At 45.5% G+C, this 23,655-nt stretch overlaps 2 protein-coding genes across 5 annotated transcripts in view; one reads left to right on the forward strand and one right to left on the reverse strand.

Moving 5' to 3' along the window:
• The window catches only part of RIDA (reactive intermediate imine deaminase A homolog), a 34,289-nt gene extending 14,950 nt beyond the window's left edge, over positions 1-19,339 (reverse strand). The window contains exons 1-6 of one of the 2 annotated variants that reach the window (XM_006027997.2): positions 19,200-19,339; positions 14,190-14,295; positions 13,452-13,506; positions 12,629-12,697; positions 5,804-5,859; positions 3,584-4,549 (exon numbers count right to left, since the gene is read on the reverse strand). In XM_006027997.2, the coding sequence (XP_006028059.1) occupies positions 4,487-4,549; positions 5,804-5,859; positions 12,629-12,697; positions 13,452-13,506; positions 14,190-14,295; positions 19,200-19,264 (414 nt within the window). In that variant the 5' untranslated portion in view covers positions 19,265-19,339 and the 3' untranslated portion in view covers positions 3,584-4,486. Of the gene's footprint in view, positions 1-3,583; positions 4,550-5,803; positions 5,860-12,628; positions 12,698-13,451; positions 13,507-14,189; positions 14,296-19,199 lie in introns of those variants that run through there. The other variant, XM_025209321.1, reaches the window with a different exon arrangement.
• A 90-nt stretch (positions 19,340-19,429) lies between these two features.
• Positions 19,430-23,655, forward strand: part of POP1 (POP1 homolog, ribonuclease P/MRP subunit) — a 40,165-nt gene continuing 35,939 nt past the window's right edge. For 2 of the 3 annotated variants that reach the window (XM_006028005.3, XM_025209318.1), the window contains exons 1-3: positions 19,437-19,520; positions 19,823-19,982; positions 21,591-21,779. In XM_006028005.3, the coding sequence (XP_006028067.2) occupies positions 19,835-19,982; positions 21,591-21,779 (337 nt within the window). In that variant the 5' untranslated portion in view covers positions 19,437-19,520; positions 19,823-19,834. Of the gene's footprint in view, positions 19,521-19,822; positions 19,983-21,590; positions 21,780-23,655 lie in introns of all 3 variants that reach the window. The other variant, XM_025209317.1, reaches the window with a different exon arrangement.

Consider the following 23,655-nt stretch of genomic DNA (forward strand, 5'->3'; position numbering starts at 1 on the left):
GTGGGGCCAGGGCCCGGGGAACAGCTGCAATCTGCTCCCTCCACGTCACAGGCATGTTCAGGCAGCAGATCACAGCTCTGCCCCAACCCCAGCTGACACTGCTTTGCAATCCCAGGATCTCCATGAATCAGGGCAGGGAATTATTTTGGGCAGAGGGCCACTTACCAAGTTTTGGCAAGCTGTCAAGGGCCACATGGATAGCCTCACCCCTTGAAAGGTGTCCTGCCCCTAGTCACCATCTTGTGACTGGAAGTCCCACCCCCAACCTCTGACCTTTGCCACCAGAAGTCCCTCCCCTTGCCCCCCGCAAGTACTCCTTTCAGCAAAGGGTTTTGCCATTATGGAACCAGAAAAATACCAAACAATATTCTAAAAAACAAACATCTACAACAGTCATTAATTTGATTTCAAAAATCATTTTTGTCCCGATCTATATGCATTTGTGTAGTGTACACAGAGGTGATTTCACAATAGCTTAAAATGAAGTCTTACGCTTGTATATTGTGGGGGTATAGGTTTGTGGGGAGCTGTGGGTGTGCAGGGAGGGATGTGTGTGGGAGGACTTCTGGAGGGGATAGGTGTGGCGAGCATATGGGTGTGGATATGTGGGGTGTGGGAGGGTATGGGGTTTGTGGGGGGGCTGTGTATGGGAGGGGAGGATAGCTGGCGTGTGTGAGGGGGTGTGGGGGTCTGTGTATATGGCAGTGTGAGGGGGGGTGTGGGTGCATGTGTTGGTGGGATATGCATGTGGGACTCGCACTATGAACACACACACACACACACACCCTCCCACTTCTGGCCCCAGGATACCAGCGTGGGCCCCATGTTCCCGAGGACACGCGGCTAGGAGCCACGTGGTGTTGGAGTGGCCGGCAGCAAGCAAGAAAGTAAGCTAATGGCAGCTGCAGGCAGGCAGGCAGGAGTGGATGCAGGGGAGTGCAGCAACAGCTGGACAGGAGCACAGGGCCAGTGCCAGCAGGGCCCAGAGCAGGGTGGCAGGAGCACAGGACCCTGGTACCAACCTTACTTCTAAGTCAGTTTTCAACCATTCTTCTAGATCAACATTCCTCAACCCACGGGTAGCACTGCACACCGGCTCACTCCTACTCCCTATGCCTGTAGCTGCCATTTCCCTGCTTTGCTGCCAGCTGCTCCAGCACCATGAGGATCCTGACTGCATGGCTGGATTGCAGGATTCAGAAGGAGCTGGCTCAGCCCAACCTGGCCCTGAGGACTAGGGAGATCATCCATGGCCCTCCGCTGTCTCCTCCCCCCCCCCCCCCCCCCCCACTCACCTCCCTCCGGCACAGGGAGGCAAGGACAGCCCCAGGGACCTAGGCAGGCCTTGCTTCTGGTTTGCTGAGTCCTGCCAGCTTCCCCTGCCTCATCTTTGATAGGAAGCCAGGAGCAGATAAATATTAATTTTCTGAATTCTTTAGGGGTCCCGCAGGCATGTAGAATGGGCTGATGGGCCAAATCTGGCCTGCAGGCCTTATTTTGCCCACCCCTGCCATAGAGATTGGTTGGGAGCCACACAGGCAGGATACACAGCCAGATGGATGGGATGAGGCTGTAAGCAGGCAGGGAGCTGCATCCAGGATCTTGGGGCGGTAACAGTGCAGGGCCAGGGCTGAGCTGCGATCCACTCCCTGTACGCCCCTGCTTGCAGAACCTGAGCTCGTGACAGGGCTGCGTGGTGGAGATCATGCTTCTGCCCCGGGCCCCAGCCCGAGCTGTCACTACCCAAAGATTGCGGGGTCTCTCTGGCCCCATCTGTTTGTCTCGCTTCCTGACACCACTCCACACCTGCCCAGCCAAGCACACTGCCTACATAGGTCCCACCCCAGCAGTGGGTACAGGGCAGCAGGCCCAGGTCCAGTGGCTGCAGCAGCTGGAAGAAACTGCCACCAAGGCTGCTGGGAAACAAGCCCAGCCACCATGCTGCCCCAGCCCTGCTGTGCACCCAGGGATGGCTGCACCATGCACATGCTACAGCCCAGGTTGCCCCCCTGCATCCAGGCCAGGTGGGAGTGAGGGGCCTGCTGCAGGCCAGACAAAAATCCCTCAGCAGGCTGTATTTTGCCCACCCAATTCTATATGTATATTCTGCCACATGCATCTTTTGCTGAAGGAAGTATAAACATTTAAAATAAGATCAAGAATAGGCAAAGTTGCTTTTTTAGCTCGCTGTTCATCTATACCAAAGCTGGGTTTTGACATATGTGACAGGCTGGGTTAGGGCATCTTACAAGAGTTCCGCCCTTTAAAACAGTATTCATTATTCTCTTTAGTAAGGTGGTGAGTGCAGACATATGGCCTAACTGCAGTAGTAAATATATAAAATCTATTCAGATTATTTGAATAGGTTATGTAAAGGTGGCCAATGAGCTGGCTAACCAAAAGGACTCACTTGGAGCGACCTGGAAGACAGTCACCTTGCGCTCCAGGAAATGCAGGGCCAGGGCTGCTCCTCCCCTGGCACTGAACAACAGGTACACCCCCCTCTCCATGCATGAGGAGGCTCCGAGGGTGACACCGGAGGAGGAGAAGGACAGTAAGCAGTGTGCTGCCATCCCGAAGAGGAGGTGCAAAGTGCTGGTGGTGGGGGACTCCCCCCTGTGGGGCACTGAGGGACTCATCTGCCATCCAGACCCCCTAGCCCATGAGGGCTGCTGCCCTGCAAATAATACTCTGCCGTGGATCAATCGATACATCTCCAGCAAAACCAAGGAAGTGATTCTTCCTATCTACTTGGCATTGGTGAGACCGCAGATGGAGTACTGCATCTAGTCCTGTGTCACGCTTCAACAAGGAGGTGGAAAAGCTCAAGAGATTCCAAGGAAGGGCCACCTGTATGAGCAGAGACATGCACGGCAAGCCATATGAGGTAAGACTGAGGGACCTGGGACTCATCAGCCTAAAGAGAAGGCTGACAAGGGACTTGGTAGCAGCTTACTGCTACATCAGGGGTGTACTTCAAGGGCTTGGTGAGCAACTGTGCACCAGGGCACCCTTGGGGAAAACCAGGAGCAATGGTCACAGATTCCTAGAGGACCGTTTCAAGCTCAACATTAGGAAAAAATTCTTCATGGCTGGGGTGTCCAGACTGTGGAATAAGCTCTCTCCAGAGGCGGTGCAATCGCCTACCCTGGAAATCTTCAAGAGGCTAGATGGTCACCTTGCTTTCCTGCTTGGTGCAGGGGGGCTGGACCCAATGATCTTCCGAGGTCCCTGCCAGCCTACATTCTATGAATCTATTTAAACTCTCCTTCCCCATTCAGTGCCCCTACCCACCAAAACAACTGAGCAATTTGAGTTCTTCAAACTAAACTATAGCAAAAGCACAGCAGGAGACATGGAACCTAAGAAAATTCTGTGTCACATTGAATTATTTTCATCCACTCCCAAAAAGACAATGAAAATTCTGACTGTACACGAGAAACATTTAGTTATACGAGATCTCTGCCATTGTCCTAGGGTTACCCTATTTTATTTCTCCTCTAAAAGTAACTGCTGTATTGTCACTTTAACGAGACTGATCTAAGCACCTGTTTACAATACATAAAAAACCCTCAAACACAAGTTTGTTCCCCAAAATACTAGCATATTTTATTTAGTTCCATTTTATTTTACTAAAGTTAGAATGTCCAGATACTTTAAATTAAAAAGATTCAATAATTCAAAGTTGTGTTTCTAGGCTTTAGATACTTGACACTAGGAAAAAAAAGCTTGAAAAGAGAACATTAATTCTCAATTGCTTTACAAGAGTTACATGTTCACAGAAAATTGGGTAACAAGATATTCTTCCCACCAAAATTAGTAGTATAAATAATCACTTTCAGGTTAAATCAGATGCAATACAATATATCAGAATCTAAATCAATATATTTAAAGTATTCTAAAAATGTTTAAAAGCCAATACAGTGAATCCTCAAATACAAACATTTTCACCCTAAGGCTATAGCATATTTTTCCCCTCTAGAAAGGGTTTTTTTTTTAATTTGTTCCCTCCATAAGAATGACTTAAAGTCAGTCAAGTCTGTTACAAATCATGCTAACACTCTAAGCTTTAGTGTCCTGGAGAATGAATAGTATGGTGGTAACCTGAAAATTGTCAGCTGGCATATCAAGTTCGGTAAATATAAGATTCTCACCCAAATCAACATTTGGGAACTGTAATGATACCCAGTCACCACTACAAACTAAGAGCCCAGTCCTGCAATTAATTCAGGCATACCCTGAAGCCACCATAGCCTGCTAATTTCAGCAGCCCCATGGGCTGGCAGTCTACATGCCAAGACATTATAAATTTGAGGTTTCAGAGAATACAAGACTTCAATCCTGCAGCTGGCTATGTGGTTACATCCCCACACTGCCATGTAGCTCAGTGGGATGTACATGCCTGCAGCCAATTGCAGGATCAGGGCCTAAAAGAAAGTGTTAAACCATACACCATTACTGGAGTGTTAGAATATTGTATTTATAGTCATGCTGATGCATCTTGGAGAGGCCCCTGGACAGCAACAGCTTCGATCTCCACTCGTGCATCCTGTGGGAAGTGTTGAGAGAAATCGTAATGAAGTTAAGATCCAGAAGCCCAAATATTTGTGTTTCACTTATGCTAGCCCAAAAAACACCCCCATGACACTATGGAAAAAGCACCTAGGAAAAATACAAAATCCATTCTATTAATATTTTTTTTTCCAGTGATGTTGAGTATTAAGTTTACTTTTATACTCTTACATATAATGATCCCTTATTCCCTGAGGAACATGTTCCTGCTAGTCCTACTTCATCAACTTTCAGTGTGCTCAGAAATAAGAATTGAAGAAATACAAAAAAAACAATGCCACTAAAGAGGAAGCCCCACTGAAGACTGGCCTGGGACAAGGGCTATGGTAATTACAGGGGCAGAGGTTTGTTAGACCTCTACTGTGCCAGGGGTCTATGAGTCGCTTGCACCTGAAAGGGTTAATCCCTCAGAGTATTGACCTGTGGCGCAGCCCCACTACTATTAATGAATACAAACATCAAAGTAAGGGTTAATGAGCAATCTGTATTACAAGCCAAAAATGACAATAATCATAGCAACATGAACTAGTTAACAACCACTTAACAGAATGCTATATACAAATATGTACAGAGCACCATGCCGGCCTGTCACCAGCGGTGGCAGCCAAGAACACTGACACCCAGGCTGCGGGGCCGCCTACTGTCAGATCCCTGCCAGGCAGAGGATTTCTACCCATTCCTCCACAAGTGGAGTACTTGGAGACCTCTAAAGGGCAGGGTGATACTTTACGCGTCTGATGGGGAAATGAAGGTGAGCATCTCAGGTGAGAATTGCAGTGTCCACGCGGCACCCGCCCGCACTCCCAGCCTTCCCAGCCTCTCCAACAGGTTCAACACCACGCAAAACTCTCAGGCTCTCAGATTCAGTTCATACAGCCAGTCATATCATGGGGTCCAATCACTGCTTGCACATCTCAATCAATGTCACTCAACAGTATCATTTTCTTGGACCACTCATATTCATTATATCTTCATAACTTATTAACATAAAGTTCCCTCTCTTTGGTTATATAACAAAGCTTCAACTGCACATGCCTGAGTTCCCATCAAGGTCAGAAGTTTAGATGTTCCAGAGACTTCTAACCTCCAGCCATCCTACGCATGCGTAATCACTATTATGACTAGGCCAGGACTTGCACTGTTCACACCACATGGACAGAAATTAGCCAGAAACAAAAATCCTTTATCTGCAAAAAACAAAGAATATTTATAAAAGAAAACTGACACTTACTTTTGGCAAAGCAACAACCTGATAGGCTGCTCTGGCTGGGAGGTTGCACCTGAAAACTACAATTTAAAGAGAAACATGCGTGAAGGTTTTAAACTGTGCCTGGAAAGAACTGTTCAAGACAGTCTATTAAACATGCCCTGTAGAAGGTTTTCAGGTTCAAGGCTATGAGACCAAAGATTCCCAGGTTCCCCCTCCCTTCTCTTCTTTTTTAGGTACTAGCTATTTTCCAATCTTAGCAAATTACCTTTTCACAATCAAGGCAAAGTATACAGAATATATCCTTTAGCACAGTGCAAGTCTTTTTTTTTTTTTTGTGAATTCACACTACAAGCAGAAGATGACTCAGACACCAGGTGGGTCCCCTAAACAAATAGTTACAGTAGACAATGATCTTTTGTTGGAGAGGAGTTGATATTTTATACCCAGAATAATAAGAGAAAGAGGCCATGGTAAGAATGCCTAACTATACAGAGAAAGCCATACCCAACATGGGGACCAGCCCTAGATAGAGCATGGGGGCAGGGGGAGCTTTAAGTCATGTCTGCACAGCAGCATATCCTGACCTGCAGCCTGTTCCATTTAGCTGCAATCTGAAGCTAGACCTGTAGGAGGAGAATCTTTAGCCAAAAGGTATAAATAATGCAAATTCAGCTGTGGAGCTTTTACTGATAAGTTTTTAAAGTTCAACATGTGGTTACATCAGGATCTTTTGTCATTGTCAAAGAAAAAGAATCAGATTATCACAGCAGAATGAAAGAACAGTACCTACAGTGTTACTGAATTGCTGGTACCTAAACATTTAGTAATGAGCAACTAGGCACTTAGCCCTTCTGTTCAGATACTGTACCTATGAACATGTAATTGCATTCTAATATACAGAAAAGCAAGCTTGCTTCTGATTCACAGATAGCCCTTGCTAGGTAACAGAAAACAGCACCAAGCCAGATGCTAATGTGAAATTAAAAACTCATTTATATATTTGAATTCTATAAACAGTTTATGTACTCAAGCTTTCACATTCCGTTTAAAAAAAACGCAGGATTCAATCCCCAAGAATGACTTATTTTAGTAAATTTTGGATTTTGTCAAAGATGGGGAGAACATTTTCTGTAATGCTTGTTCTTAATAATCAACATCCCAAATAAAATAAAAACAAATTCCAAGCTAGCAAGATCAAAGAAAGAATATACAACCCAACAAATATAACCTACAATTAATTAGCTGAAGGCTCCCTACTGAAGCATATTAGGGGCAGACATTATTGTATATCTAGACTTAAAGTTTTGCATGCAAAGTTGCCTCTCCCCATTCCTGCAGTCTAATTAGGATTCTAGATGCTAAATTAGTTAGAGCCTGAACACACACAACACTGGTGCAATTTACATAGTTTCTGCACACTGACAAACTATACCAGGTGCTTAACTGGGCACCAGCTGATTCAGGATTACTGCTTGTGCTAGGTTATACATCACCTAGCCACTAGGTGGGGGGGAGGTGGGGGAAGAGAACCAGGTAATAGTCTGTAATAAACTGCTACTTTAGGATGGAAGCAAGCAAACAGTGTTTACATCAGCTTATAAGCCTGTTCTTTTCTAGTCATTGCTATCTACGAGGCACACAGTTCAGGGAGTTTGGGAAGCCACTTACGCTGTGCTTAGACACTGCTAATTCTCATATGGTATGGGACAGGGGTCGGCAACCCCTTGCACACATGCCGAGCATGGCACGCAAGGCCATTTTGCTTGGCACGCCACGGCCAGCCCCAGCTCCCAGTAGCTGCTGTCAGCAAAACGAGGCCGGGCTGCTCCCAGCAGGACTTGCAGCGTTCCAACTGCCTGCTGGGAGCAGCCCGGGATCCCGGCTGGCAGCAGCTCCCCGGAGCCAAGGCCGGCTGCAGCCGGGAGGCTCCAAGCAGCTGTGCCGGGCTCCGGCATCAGCTCTGCACCAGCGTGTGCACGTGCACCTCAGAGCGGGCGGTACAGGAGGGGCCTGAGCCAGCACAGTCCCGGTTTCTCCCCCACTCCTGGCACAGAGGTGATGAGCAAGGTGCAGCTGTTTGTAGCCAGCCCAGGCTCTGGCCAGCTGCAGCAAGCAGCAGGCAGGGTGCAAACAGCTGCATTGGGCTGCACAGCTCTGGCATCAGCTCCATGCTGATGGTGACTGCACAGGCACCTTGGGGTGAGCTGCACTGCCCTGCGGTCCGCCCCGAGGTGCACATGCAGTTGCCGCCAGCACGGAGCTGATGCCGGAGCTATGCAGCTGTTTGCATCCTGCCTGCTGCAGCTGCCCAGAGCCCAGGCTGGCTACAAACAGCTGCGCCAGGCTCATCACCTCCGTGCTGGGAGCGGGAGAGAGACGGGGGTTGTGCTGCCTCAGGCCCCTCCCCCACTGCCGCTCTGAGGCGTGCCTGCGCGCGCCAGTGTGGAGCTGATGCCGGAGCCCGGCACAGCTGTTTGGAGCCTCCTGGCTGCAGCCGATCCCGGCTCTGGGGAGCTGCTGCCAGCTGGGATCCCGGGCTGCTCCCAGCAGGCAGATGGGATGCTGCAAGGGTTGCTGAGAGCAGCCCAGGCTCCAACAGCTACCCAGAGCTGGGATAGCTGCTGGCAGCCACAGAGCCCAGGCTGTGGGCCAGGGGCTTTGGGTGTGGGGCAAGGGGCACGAGCAGGGCATTCTGCCATGTACCTCTTGCCCTCATTTTGTTTTTCTGCCACGTCGGCACTCTGGCACCTTCCAAGGTAGGCATTGTGGTGTTTTTCGGCACTCCGCCCAAAAAACGTTGCCTAGCCCTGGTATAGGATATGCAGCCATCACCTCCAGCTTAAATAACCATTCTATTGTGCTTCCTCTCACATGGATTCCAAGTTGCTAAGAGAGAAGTAGCCAGGAACACAAAAATTAATTTGGCTTATGTATTATTCAGCAACACTAAAAGGAGAGCTTGCATTCTGAATGTCTTCCTTTACAAGAGATCACTATTATGGCCACTATAGCATTTGTCTCTCTCAAATAGCTTACTTGAGACATTCACAGTACAATTCAAGTCCTCTGTTTTATAATCTTATGGATTTAATCTGTAAAAAGCAAACAACAATGAATGGATTGTAAAGTCCTCTAGGAAATACTAGTATTCTGGGCCAGTGATGCTCAGCCTCTTTGAGTGGAGCACTGGGTGCTTAGGCCCCAGCTATGCTGCAGGCCTGCACTCCCATCTGGTAGGGAAGGGAGAAAGTGCAGAGGAAGGTGGCTGCTGATGTCAAGTGGGGAGGAACAGAGGAAGAGAGCTTATTTCCAGTAAACAGTACCTGCCTAGGAAAGAAGGGAAGGGAGGAAGCCAGGGAGAGTAAGCAGCACCTGTTGTATGTAGTGAAAGGGAGGGCAGAGGGCTGCAGGGCAGCAAGCAGCTTGGCCCAACATGCTCCTTTCCCTCCTGTATGCCATGCCACTGACTGGACACAGTCAGATGGGAGGCATGGATCTGGACTGCAAGGCCACAGATTGAGCACTATTGCCCTATGCTGTCACTGCTCAGTTTTGTTTCTGGATCACCAGATTACCCGAGAGCTGACAGTAACATCAGGACTGACGGTAACATCTAGCCCCACGGTTTGTATAATGTAGGTACTGAATCAAAATCTGATCTTCGAAAAATATCCTCCAGTCCTGCTTCAATGTGGTCTCATCTATTCCCCCGCACTAAGATAAGCATGTCCAGGCCTTTCCTGACAGGCATTTCTCTAATTTGGTTTTAATAAAACTGCTAAAGACAGAAATAACCAACCTCTGCAGGTAGCCAGTTCCAGTGCTGAATAGGGGTACCGATACCAATAGCCAATTTTTAAGGAGGCATATCGAACAATACCAATCAGATTTTGGATACAGCTGCATGCAGCTGGTAAGGCTGTTCTGGTGAAAGGGGAGGGAAGGGGCATGGGGCAGATAAAATGCCCTCCACACTGAGGGAGGAAGTGGGGCTGGGGTAGGCACTGCCCAGTTGGGGCAGGGCAGGTGTGGGATGGAGCCGCGGCTCATATGGGGGGTGTGGGGAGCGAGGGCAGCTCCTGTTGCTGCTCAGGGAGGGCACGGTGGGGGGTATCCCTGGATCAGCCCTGGGCAGGCTGCAGTGCTGCACTTGGGGCAGGTGGTGGCAGCGCTGGGAGGGGGGCTGCAGCGACCCCAAATTTCACTGTAGCCCCCCATAGTATTCTCTCAGTGCCACTGCCGCCCACACCAGCCTGCAGCTGCAGCCCGCCCCATGCAGATCCAGGGGCACACGCTCCCAACCCCCAGAAAAGTGGTGGGAGCTGCTGGACAAGCCGCCGAATGAGCGGCACGCACCAGTGGGAGCTGTCCCCTCTCCGTGCCCCCTGGATGAGCCACAGCTCCGTCCCAATCCCACCCTGGCCAGGCACTGCCTACCCCAGCTCCACTCCCTCCCTCACCAAGGGGGCATTGATCTTCCCCCCCACGCCCCCTCCCTCCCCCTCACCTTTCACCACAAGTCTTACCACCTGCACACACCTGTCCATGCTGCTGGGTTGTGCTCCTCACCGCCTGCATGCTGCGCTGCAGCTGCACACCCAGGAATTTATTGACCAAATTTTCATCCGCATCAGGCCAATTTCTGATATAATCAATTATCTTTATATCTGTGCCGATCCTCTAGTGCACCTCTAGTGCTAAACCATCCTTATAGCTAGAAAGGTTTTCCCCAATATTTTACCTGTAGTAAGCTTTTAATTAAAAGTCAAGCTGTCCTATTCTCAGGGGATATGGAGAATTACTGACTGGATCCCTCTTTATTGGAAGGTTTATATTCCCTTTCAAGTTTCTACTCCTCTTTTCAAACCAAAATCATCCAATTTTCAGTTTTTCTTCTTAAGTCAGGTTTAGCTTCTTGACTTGCTCCAATGTCTACATCTTTCTAACTCAGAACCAGACATTACTCCAGATGGGTTTTCCCCAACATCATGTAGAATGGATTTACCTTACATACACTACAATAATTCACATATCCCTAAATAACATCTCCAGCAACAGCATCGCTATCGACTCATTCAGTTCATAAGCCACTATACTTCCTCCCCTCCCCTGATCCTTTCCTACAGAACTGGTTGCTTAGTGACTATTCACCTATTTCCCATTTTATATTTGTGCATTAGAGTTTTCCTTACCAAGTGCAATACTCTGCACTTGCCTTTACTACGTTTCATCTTGTTCAGACTACTGGTTCAACCTGACCAAAATCATTCTAAATTTTCATAGTCATGTCACCTTAGTGTCATCTACAAGTGTTAAGTGCACAGTTAGTTCCATCATCCAAACCACTAGTAACAGTCTTGACTAAAAACAAGGGCCATGCCAGAGCCCTGCAGGATTCCTCAGTACTTCCTTCCAGTTTGGTAGTGCATCACTGATAACTACTGATACTTTATCAAACAGCTGTGTATTTGCACTTCATAATTTTATCCAAACTATGCTTCCTTAGTTTGCTTATATAATTATACAGTAGACAAGACTACAAGCTGAATATGAGCTGTGAAGACCAGAGGAGAAAATTGCTAACAGTCTTCAAATACCTGATGAGCAAATACAGAGAGGATGGAGCTTGACTTTTCTTTGTGGCTGTAGGGAACAGGACTTGAAGCAACAGCCTCAACTTCAGCAGGGGAAACTCAGTTGGAGATTAGGAGGAACTTTCTGGCTATGAGGGTGGTCAAGCATTGGAACAGGCTACCTAAATAAATTGTGGGATTTCCATCCTTGGAAATGTTCAAGAGCAAGATGAACAGACAATTGGCTAAGATGGTCTAGTTAGGGATGATCCTCCCTTGAGCAGAAGTTTGGGATTAGATGACCCAGTGAGGTCCCTTTCAGCCCTGTTTTCCTATAGTCCTATGACTACCTTGACTCTTGATACAGTCCCACATGGTTATACAAAACATCTGTTGCTTCCTCTTTATCCATCACGCCAGGTACCTGTCAAAGACTACTATTAGGCCTGACAAATCCATATGGACTATTTTCTCTTACTTTATTACCCTCCAAGTACTTTGAAATTGTTTAATACTTAGCCTAACCCTGCTATCAAGGCAGATACTAGAGCAGACTGGCCAATAATTCCCCAGCATAATTTTTCTTCCCACCTTCTAGGATAGGTACTATTTTTGTTCTTCTCCAGGCCTCTGGAATGTCCTTCAAAAGACCTTAAAGATATTCACTAAAAGTTCAAAAATGGCTTTGGCTAGTTCCACAAATATTCAAGGGTTAATTTCATCAGGCTCTACCAATTTGAAAACATCTATTTTATTTTAACTTGTTCTTTCCTTCTCTGGCCAGGGTTCTTATTTAGCTCTGGTTAAAAATTAATTGTGTTAAACATCTGGTTAAGCATTTTTTGTGACGACTGCAGGTGGGAGTTAAAAAAAAAAAAAAAAAAGCAGCCATTGAGCCCTCCTTGTATCATTTTATTTGCTCTTTTCCTGTTAAGTAGCAGGCCTATAATCTTTGAAAATTCTTATTACATATTAACACACCAAAAACAACAATAAATACAAAGATTTAGCAGGAATATTCTAAACATTTGCATCAGTACAAAATGCCAAAATATTTTTGGGGGGGGAATCATTAACATTCCCACTAAGCTTCACCTAAACTGTGCTTACTCTTAAGTCTCTTTCCTTTTTGTTCAGGTTTCCCATTTGTGACCTATGCCTTAAAGAATCTGCAATTATTCCATGCAAGTAAATCATTAATGAGTATTGGTTTTAGTAAGATAATATGCAACTAGGCAACTGCTGAAATTCAAAGAAAAAATAATGGACTTACATTGCTTGTAGATTTCATTAATATCACTGAAGTCCTTCATGTCAGCCATCAGGATAGTAGTCTTTACAACTAAAATTGACACAGGAGTTATTATGCAGCTCTGAAGTATGCAGTGCTGCCTAAAGAATTGTTTTATATTTTGAAGTTGAATTTTTTTTCCAAGAACACCCAAAGGATTTGGATACTAGTACACAATAAAAGAATGGGAAAGTGTGTACGCATGCAGCTTTGACAAATCAAAACCTTAAGTTCCTTTCTGGAGTAAGTTTCTTCTGTATAGTCCAGAATTTTTTTAATTGACCTGGTTTATCAGGTACTGTAACCCAGCCATTCTTCTTAAAAGATACAAAAGCTTTAAAACTTTATTTACACTAGAAGACTTTTTTTAAAACCCCAGACTTCCTCATCCTCCATTTATTAATACTATTCTAACTTCACTGTTTTAGTGGTCATTTAGTAAACGTATTAGCATCACAGGTATTTTGAGCATCTGATCTACAGACCTGCACTAAACTGGATTAGAGAATAGGATGCTTCAAATGCCAACAGCCAGGTCTATACTAGAGCTATCACACAATGGGGATTTAAACACTAGCAGAACTGATAGGAAATTCTGGGGCAAGACAGCCCTTATCCCTAGATAAGGTTCTCTATGCTCCACAGGTATTCTGGGGTGTCTTTTTCCAATTAATTTGACAGAAATTTCTTTTACCTGACACAGCTATGGGCACCAGTTGTGACTGCAACAAGAGACTTCCTTTTCATAATGTGGCATGTTTTCTTTTAATTAAAATACTCAGACTGACTCTAGAGCAGCACTTACCATTGCCATAGTCACAGCCTGCAGCTTTCAGAATTTCCCCAATGTTTTTTAGAGCCTATTAAGGGACACAAAACTGAGTCATGGAAATGTTAAAAGTAATGGGCTTTTTGACAAGCTGAAGCTTGAGCTTCTGCTACACAGAGTTCACTCAAGACAGCCTTCAATGACAACCAACCTTTTATTAGGCAAGTGAACCAACAGATAGGTTCATCATTATCTGTACTATTGCACTTCCAGCAAGTCTTGCACTCTCATCAAATGATGTACTCAGAGGAAAATGCACAGGGAAGTTCTCCACCCTCCCCACAGGACAGCAAGGTTCAGAGATAAATGCCCTGCCCGGCCGACCAGCCTGCCCTGCCTGGCCGACCAGCCTGCCCTGCCTGGCCGACCAGCCTGCCCGGCTGGGCCCAGCCAACCTCCTCAGGTTGAATCTTGGTTGGGAGTGCTCAGGCAATACGCACCCAATATAAAGTTCTGTTTCTCCCCCTGCTGGAAATACAGAGCTCTGGTTTCTTTCCCATGCTTGCAGTTTGGGTGAGAGAGGAAAAGGATGGATAGGAGGTAATTTCTGATACTCTTACCTTCTAGGATTGCTATGAGAATGATCTCAGATACTCTGCCCATCCACCAGCCTCCACATTTGGGGTCTCCTTGCCCCTGGACAGCTCCACTGACTGAACATGTGGCAAGTGTGAAGATAATTCAAATATCATTTAATCCTATGAGGTGTCTTACCTGGTTAGCTTCCGCTTTCGCCCCTCCAGGTACAAGCTGCCCATTACTAGGATCCATGCCTAGCTGACCTGCAACATACATGGTCCGGTCTACCAGCACTGCTTGACTGCAATTGTAAACAGCATATATTATGTTTAGAGGCCAGCCACGGTTGATCTATACCCTTACAGAAGCTGGTTCCTGCTAAGAACGTGCCCAATCCTGGAAGTCAGGCAAAATAGTTGCTTCAAAGTGGGCCTCAGCAGATGCCTCAGTATTATTCTTGGGCAGTGCCTGGGATAGTCTAAAGTGGCTATATTGCCTCATTTCCAGAATTTGGTACAAGGAAGTATAAACAACTTGGTAGAGCCAGCTTCCTAGCCACATTCCCAGAGGCAGCACAGAAGATGAGTAGACAAGCTCTAAAGACACTTTTCCCCTTCCATGTTCTTGTAACAATACCCCACTCCCAGTAACTTATAGCATCCTTGGAAAACTCAGACTGGGAAGGGGGCCAAAACCTATAGCACCTCTTCTCTGGAAGTAGGAAGTGAGATTCATAAGGTCCCATTACCTTCCATACCATTAGGAGAGAAAGATCAGCTTGGTAGTAGGGAGAATGTGCATTTCAGGCCTCAAAAAGAAATCTGATCTATTTTTACTGTCATAGTTCCCTTATGCTTTTAAAAATCCTGTGAAGAGGAATTAGCAGGGGACTTTGTGGGGGCAAGGAACAGCGCTTGTACAACCCTTGATGACTGTTACACAGAATACTTCAAGAGATATCACATTTTAAGCAGCATGGGCCAGCAGGCGGACTATTAAACTGTAAGTGAGAGGAATCTAGATTCCTTTTCTCTCTCTGATGCTGCCCAGCATTCAAACGTAGGGTAGTTACTTTATTACCTTCAGGTTTCCATTTTACTAAAATGTGCTGAGAACTGTTTAACAGTGCACAGCCAGACTAGGACAGAGTTCAGGGCAGGAAGAGAGTACTCCTTCCATTTGCAACTACAAAGGGAATTTAGGTGTGCAGCTGGTTATTACTTGAATACAAGTTTGCTTTTCTAAATACTATTCCAAATGAGGTAAGAAACTGAATGTACAAATTTTATTTTGATCGTTTATGTAGAGATAGTGAAATAAAGTGCTCAGGCACCCACATTTCCAAGCAGTCCAGTTGATAGTCATTTAAATTTTTACTGGACACCCTGCTATGAAGCATTTTATTTAGAAGTGCACAACTTCAAAAATTGAATTGTTATGAGTATGCAAGTTTAGAAAGAGAACACAGGAATAAAAACAATAATAATACAGGAAGCTTCTTGTATAAAAAAAACAAACAAGAGTGGCTGGGTTAATGTTAGTGATTTAGCAGCATTCACAAAATTGCATTCAACTCAGTAATGGGAAAATATCATATTTTAGTCAGTAGCTGGACTACAATCTGTCTGATAAATAAGTTATGATTACCAGGTTAAAAAAATGCAAATCTGACATCTAGCAGAATTTCTGATGCAAGTTAATCAGCTAAATGAGGAATGAAGTCCTCTGCACTTGGTTGCCAGCATAGTTAGCACAGGTTGGTTTTTCCCCAGCAATAAGTTGTAGTTTTCTATTAACATACAATTAAACATTTCAAAGCCACTTCTAAGACATTTCACATAACTATCAAAACATTTTTAAGGAAGTAAACTATTAATAACGCTTTTAAATTACCACCCAAAGAGATGAAAGATTAAAAACAGTATTTAACAGCGGAAGCGAACAAACTTATTGCATATTATGCAAGACATGATTCATTTCATCTCGGTTTGTAATTAAGAATTATGATGATAATCAATCTTTCCAGTAGAAAGAGAGGACTCTCATTTCAAGGTATTTCCTCATCTTTGCATCTTTTCCAGCCACAGACTATGGGAGGAATTCTAATCCTCACTTATTAATCCTCCACTATCATTTCATTCAGGTCTTTCCTGAAGTCTCACTGCTTTTACAATATCTATGAAAACCCCTACAGGTTCACCGTGTATTTATTTTGTTATTCCTTTTAGCATATAGCCAAAAATTGGGCACTCACAGGTTGCTCCAGTTAGGAGAAATTAGCTACTGAGTCCATATGCGTCTTTTTTTGTCACCTTGTTTGCCTACCAAAAAATTAGAGTCTTGTACACCTACAAGTCCCTTCAAGCATCTTCTCTTTTGGCCTGGCATATCGTGCCTTGTCAGCTGTATTCCACAACATGTCTTCACAGATGGACTTCTGTATTTGTTCGAAACTTTTTCATCATGTGGTTCTCTTGCAAGATCAGGACATTAGTTCTTTGAAGGGGAGAGACTGTGTTTTGCTATATATTGTACAGTACCTAATAAAAAGAGAGTCTGATTGCGACTTTTGGCTTAAAAAGGCCAACGGTCCTTCTGAGCCTTGCAGTCCATCAGGCTAATTTAGTTAAGGGAAGCTGGTTTCTCTAGCCGATGGTACACAGAGGAGTGATATGGTAGCGACAGCATTGCTCGACTCCCCAGCCTGAATAATCAGATACCTATTTATAGCCAAAGTCAGCTGGCCATTAGCAGGAGTCCAGAGCAAGACTCAAATCTTGGCCTCTGAAGATGTAGCAAAACACCTTAACTACTCTGCCGCCATATCCCTCAGGGCCTTTGAATCCTGTCATATTAACTAATAATCAGGAAAAAGCCTACCAACACAAATATTATTCTAACGACCTCATGGTGCCACCTTCTCTCCCACCCTATGACTGCTTCCCCATATCAGTTCATAATCTAAAGATATATCTATCCTGCAGTAAAAAGTGCAACAGCAGCTTATCTATACCTGCAAGCTAGATTCAAACCAGCAGGCCCATGTACTGATCTCAGTGCTCCTGTGCCTACACTGCTCTCTCATCACAACCCAATTGCCCAGGCATTTACTCTGTCACTTGGGCAGGTTCTGCAGCTAGCATAGAGGTCTCTGCTGCTGCAGCTAATACTGTTACTGGTGCCCAAACTAGCTATTTCAGAACTAGCTCAGCTATACCCATGCAAGTGGAAATCTCACTTTGACTGCAGCGTACATGTACCATCTCTTCAAAGCCCACTGTGCGTTTCAACCTCTGATTCAGCCAGGATTTAAGCATGTGCCTCAAGATTCAGTTGACATGGGCATCTGTGTAACTTGACAGAATAAATGCTATAGCTGTAGGAAAGATTAGCCTTAGAAGACATGTTGTTTCCTTGCTCAGATTTAGTGAATTAAGGCATGCACATTCACTCAAAATGATGACCTTACGTATAATTAAGTTCTCCTTACGCAACGGGGGGTGATTAACACAAACGCAAATTATTCTTCAGTCTTAAAACATTGCTGGGAAACAGATACGGAAGTTACTCTTAATTTAAAGACGAGGAAAATGAAACACAGAGAAGTGAAACAAACAGGTCACCCAAAATAGGGCTGGAGAGCTGCAGCAAGGCCAGAAATAAAACCCTTCATCTTCAGCTCCCAATCTTGTGCTTAAGTTATTTTTCCTCTATTAGCGCACTTGTATTCTATGATAAAAGTACGTAGGCAGGCAAACTTTGTTGGTAGATGAGATAGTTTTTTATTAGACCAACTGAGTAATTTGAACAAAGTTCTTTGCAAGCTTTTGGGCACAAGCACCCTTCTCCAGGCATAACTTGTGCCAGAAAGCTTGCAAAGAACTTTGTTCCAACTACTTAGTTGGTCTGATAAAAGAGATCACATCTATGCAAAGAACCTTGCCTGCCTATGTTCTTAGACCAACACAGCTGCAACCAAAAACCCTGCATGATAGAAACACAGTACAATAGTTATTCTTTATGCAAGTACTTGCTCATTGGACTTTGGAAAGTTTTTTTGGCCCTACGTACTAAGCACCTTAGTATTCATGTCATGCCTGTGACAAGCACCAGCACTAAAAAAAAAGGTTCTTCACAGCAATCAGCAGTTCTTGTTTTGCCTTTTTAATATTAACATCAAGTATCTCATCTAATCCACATCTGAAAATGGATGGCTGTGTTTACGGAGAAGGCAGTTAGTTGCATGCATGCAACCAAGAAACTGTTTGTTTTCCAACAGAAGTCTCGCTACATATAATCAGATGACATGTTTCACTCCACTAGCTTATTTGTGCTGGAATTGGCTTCATATACAGTAGAGCAGTCACTCTTTCTGCATCTAGAATTTTAACGCTCCATATCTGGAGGTTCCAACGCAGGACTGCTGCAGAGGAAAAGGCGTTAAAAATTGACTGGGATGAGTGACACTGTAAAGGGAGACAGGGGAGTCAGAGAAAGAGCGGGGCCAGGTGCTAGTTACATCAATAAATGTACATCTGGAGGAGAGGAAAACTGCACAAGACCCAAGAGAGACTGGATTCCAGAAGCTAGAAACAAGCGGTCAGCAGATCTTTCTTTACTCAACCTAAATGTGCACAAAGCCAGATCAACAAGCAGACTGTCTACGACCCCTACTGTTACGGCACTATGCACATTTAAATGGCGGGGAGACACCTTTGAGCTATGAACCTGCAGATCCCCGACTCTCCTCAGAGACCCCACAAGTTCTTTGAAGCCGATATAAAAAACGCTATTGCCTTTACGGATCACGGATCCTGTAGGAAGGAAGGCAGAAATCCCTGAGACCAGAGGGCTACGGCAGGTAACCAGAGGCAAACACAAGGTGAGCGGCTCGAGCCGTGTATCTTCTATGCATCAGGTATCCAAGGTGTAGCCGTATTGCTCTAGAGGAAAAAGCAATCAGGATTCGTAGTGGAGGTGATCTCTTTTAGTACAGCAACAAGATTTTTGCAAACTTTTTTTTTTTTTTTTTTTTTTGGCAAAAGCCTTGTTGGTCTACTAAAAGAGATCATCTCTACTACGAGTCCTGATTGCTCAAGGAGCAGAAGCACCCGGGTGCCCGCAACGAGAACGGGCTTCAAATGCACCCGAGACAGCGGGGAGCCGGACCCGGACCCGGATCGAGGGCTCCGCCAGCCCCGTTACCTGTAGGGACCCATGGCAGCGGGTGCCGTAGTGGTGCTGATGATTTTCCTCACGAGCGTCGCCATGGTCCCAGCTACTCCGTTCTGCTCCGCGCCCGCACTGAGCTGCCCTTGACCCGCCCCCCACGTGGGAACCCTGGCTGTCTTGCTCATGCCTCCGCGGGGGCTTCTGGGAGTTGTAGTTTCCCTGGCAGAGGGTGGGCGGTGCGTGGGCTTTGCGCATGCGCGTGCTCTGCGGCGTGGCTGCGGGAGAAGGTCTGTCTCGGCGGGAGCTGCTCGCGGTCCGGGCCGGCGGGCTCGCGCCGCCGCCAGCGTCCTACAGGTGAGACCGACACACGTGGGGCCCGTGGGTCTCCCCCGCGGGGGCTTGGGGGGGATGCTCACGGGGTGTGGGCAGGGCTGGACACAGGCATGGGTGAACCGGCGGGCCGCCCGCGACACGGATAGAAAGGGGGCTTGAAAATGGTGAACATAATGGTTGTTATCGTTCTCTCTGGCGAAGTCGTGGGGGGGCGATACTAAAAGTTCGCCTAGGGCTGCCCGGAGTCTAGGTAGGGTGCTGAGGGCAGGGCAGGGGCTGCCTAGCGGGAAGGTTTGACGGCTGCTTCTCCCCCTGCCCGCCAGCCAGCCTGCAGCATGTCCAACGCCAGGGAGAAGAAGCGCGCCAAGAAGATGAGGAACCAGCCGGCCAACGTGACCTTAGGCCCTCCCGCTGGCGAGCCTCGCCTCAGCCCAGCACAGCATTGCAATGGGGGGAGCAGACCTCTGCAGCCTCAGCAGCAAGGTAAGGCTGGCAGCTCGCCGTCGTGGCAGGACCGCTGCTCCCCACGGCTCATTGCCACGCTTCGTGTTGGATCTCACTGCGCCATGGTACTGGCACCACACGCAGGCCACATCACCAAATTGATCGTAGCTTGCCAAGCCACCCCTCCCCCCCATTCACCTTGCTCTCTTGCACGTCTTGGCCTGTGTAGGATACAAGCACATGTCCTTGTGCAGCTTCCTCCCAGCTGAGTTACAAAGCTGCGTCTCTCACTCAGCTCCTAGTGCTTGGAGGTCGAGATTGCAGGGGGCATTCTGTTTGAAATCTTTTCTGTGCTTAAGGGATTCAAAGTATTATGTTTGTATTACCTAACACTCATTTAAAATGCAGCCAGGCTTTTAACACATGGGATGTGTCTGATTGTTAGGGAATACGTGAGCGTTCTGTCAGTGTTAGTGGTTGCTTGAAAAATTCCAGTCATTTATTTAGGCACACATATAAGCATCCTAGGAACATAACTTCAAGCACATGCAGTTGATAATATTAGCTTGGATCCTCTTGGTGGAAAGCCTGTGACTGACTTAGTGCACTCAATTCATGCCCTGTTTAAGAATATCTAACAGAGACACTATTACAACTCATGCTCAAGTTGAAAAAGTACACTCAGGCGTGTCTACAGCATATTAGAAGAAACCCTGTTAATTTATATAAAACACCACTATGAGTTTAGGGAGAAAAATATTAACTTCACTGCTGTTTTACTAGGAAAATCAGTTAATCTGTCCAAATGCCTGGATATTGCATAGGGATCCTCTACCAAAGCCCTTGCATAGGCCTGCATTAAGCAGTATGACTAAGCACAAAAGTCCAGGGTGGCACTTTGAGGCATTAGGATTAAAGCCTGGGCTGGGTCTTTGGTTTAAAATGTAAAGCAGCTCATTAATCAGCTTTCGGGGAAAAAAAAAAAAAAAGCTCAGCACCCTATCCTTCCCTGTCACAGTTATGAATAATGCAACTCTTTAGAGATGATCTGTGTGCGCCTTTTTCAAATACACATATTAACTATGTATGCTGAGTATAGGAGAAAAGATTGCATTACATAAAATGCTAGGAAAAACTTTTACAATCTTCACTACAGATTTCCCTCGCTTTATGCAGGTTAGTTCCCTCTTATGCGATTACCCTTTTTATACCAAAAATTGGTTATATGCTAGGTAAATTCAGTCTTATGTAGTCAATGTGGTGGAAGCCTGCAGTTAGCTGCTTTGTGTGGTGCATTGTGGGAGTAACACCAAAATATAGTCTTCTGTGCTGCTCGCTTGTCTGCGACGTGTTTCTATAGTTGCATCCCCATTACGGTAACGTTCTCCACCACCCTGTGCTTGTGAGCACTGTCTGCTGTTGGTGAGTACCAAAATTGTCTTGTAAAATTGGTAGAAATGGGTCTGGGGGTCAGTACAGTTTGAGGTCTTGGAACACATCCCTATATGTTACATTATAAAGTGGGTTTCCTTTATGCAAATTCAACTTATGTGCCATTTTCCAGAAACGCATGTACAGCATAAAGTGAGGGGAACCTGTATTTAAACTAATCTAACTTCATTTTTACCACTTCTTGAAATATGGTAGCTGATCTCTGTCCTGAGACTTCTGAGCAATATCAGCAGCAGAAGCTTCCACATCCATCTCCTGGGCCTTCTAACAGGAAAGAACAGTATTTTACAAAAGGGCAAAGTAAGGGGGAAAGAGGTAGAGGAAGAGGAGGATGGCAAGGAGGACGCCGAGGCATTTCTCAAGAAATGCCTAAATTCATAACAGGTGAGTGAAATCATTTTCTAGAAGTTTCCATGGACTGATAGCGAAAGTCTGCTTCGTATTCACCAGAATCCAAGGTGACTTTGAATTCAAGATGACCCCCCTGTAAGTAGATTCTATATATGGAAAATTATAAATTTGTTACAGTTTTCCTTGTATCAAATTTAATTATTGTAGGGTCACCTTAAATTTGTCCTGCCCCCTCCCCCTCTCCCTTCCCTGCTTACCCTATATGGTTGGGCTCATAAATAGAGCTGAAACAGGAGCTGCAGCTCTTCTGCCATTGTACCATCTCCCCCATGCTGAGGGTAGGGTTGGGTATTTATTTAACTGGTAAGAAGTTCAGTCAATTGACTGGTCAAAAATTGGTCAAAATTGTAAAGCATTGCCAAAACAGAGAAATTAATACACAGAAAAGCACAAATTTTCCATTAAGAAATGTGTCTAAAACATTAAAAAATCATATTACTGTCAAGAAAGCAGCAGAAAAGATATTCACTCCCAATGAAATTGCTATACTGTTTGACCAGTCAAAAAATTGGATGGATTGCAGTCAGTTGACCGGGTTGCCTACTGAAGCTCAGGGTTACCAGCTGTCAGTAAAGTCTGTAAAAAAACCAAACAAAAAAAACAAAAAAAAAAAACCCTTTAGCTGTCAGTGAGAAGACTAAGCAGCTGAAACTTGATTGAAGCTCTGAGAGAGTGAGCAAAACAGTGCCACTGATGTCTGAGTGGAAGTCCAGCACCCTGCAGGGTGTGCTCTCTCGGCCGTGTGCTGCTGCTGTGTCCCAGACTGCCTTTAATGCATCCTGGGTCACAAATAGGCTTCTTTGGGGATCTGTGCTGGCATAGGGGGCGGAAGGCCAGCAAGAGTAAGGCTAGGGGTTGTTTTGGGGAGTAGCAGGGTGCAGTGAGGGGTATCAGAGTGTGGAGGTAAATAGTGGGGCCCTGGCGGGCTATGCGGGGATAGCCTAGTGTAAAACCAGCACTGCAGTCAAGCAGGGTTGCTAACCAAGACTTTTTTCACTTTTTTTTTACTGTGGTTAATGTTAAACCTCTAAATCAGAACCTGGGCCTCATAGCAGGGTAGGGCCTAGCAGAAGAGTTATGTTTACGTTATGTAAAATGTGTCAGTAAAAAAAGTTTGACTGTCAGTAGAAAGGTTGCAGACTGTTAGTAAGAAAAATTTTCTTAGGTTGGCAACCCTGCCCACACTTCCCAGGGGCTGTGCCACCCTATCTTCCTTGCGCCCCTGCCATCTTGCACCATGCTTCTTCCCGAGGTCAAGACTGGCACTGAAGCCCCAACAGTCACCTGCTCCAGACTGCTCAAATCTAAGACAAGGTTTCTTTTTCCTCCGTGTTGAATGGAGGAATAAAAACCTCATCTTGGGTTTCAGTTGATATGGAAATAGTAAAAGGAATATTGGGACTATATTTGATATATATCTTTGTCAGATTGTTCGTCTTCATTCAAAAACACTTCTGTATTGAAATTATCATTCTTTCAGTTTTCCAGATTTAAGCATCGTGCTTATTCGCAAATATATGCACAAGCTCTAGATCATATAGATCAGTGAAATAAATGCTGCGAGTGAGCTTATGCTTTTAATGCTGTCAGTGAAACTGATTACTGTGCTTGTATTGTGAATTAGATTCCATTTTTCCTTCAACAAAAGCCTTTTTATAGAGAAGCTAAGACCAAAATGAGACCGACTAGCTTACAAAATACTGCAATGCCATATATCATTTGGTAGACTTAAATGGGTGTAAAATGAGCACTAAAATTATCCAGGGATGTCTGTGGTCCATAATTTCTAAAAATATGTCATACTACTATGTTTACTGCTTGTTTGGAAATTTTTCCACCAGCAGTTATT

The sequence above is a fragment of the Alligator sinensis genome, unplaced genomic scaffold (genome assembly GCF_000455745.1).
Source record: "Alligator sinensis unplaced genomic scaffold, ASM45574v1 scaffold191_1, whole genome shotgun sequence".
Lineage (NCBI taxonomy): Eukaryota > Metazoa > Chordata > Crocodylia > Alligatoridae > Alligator > Alligator sinensis.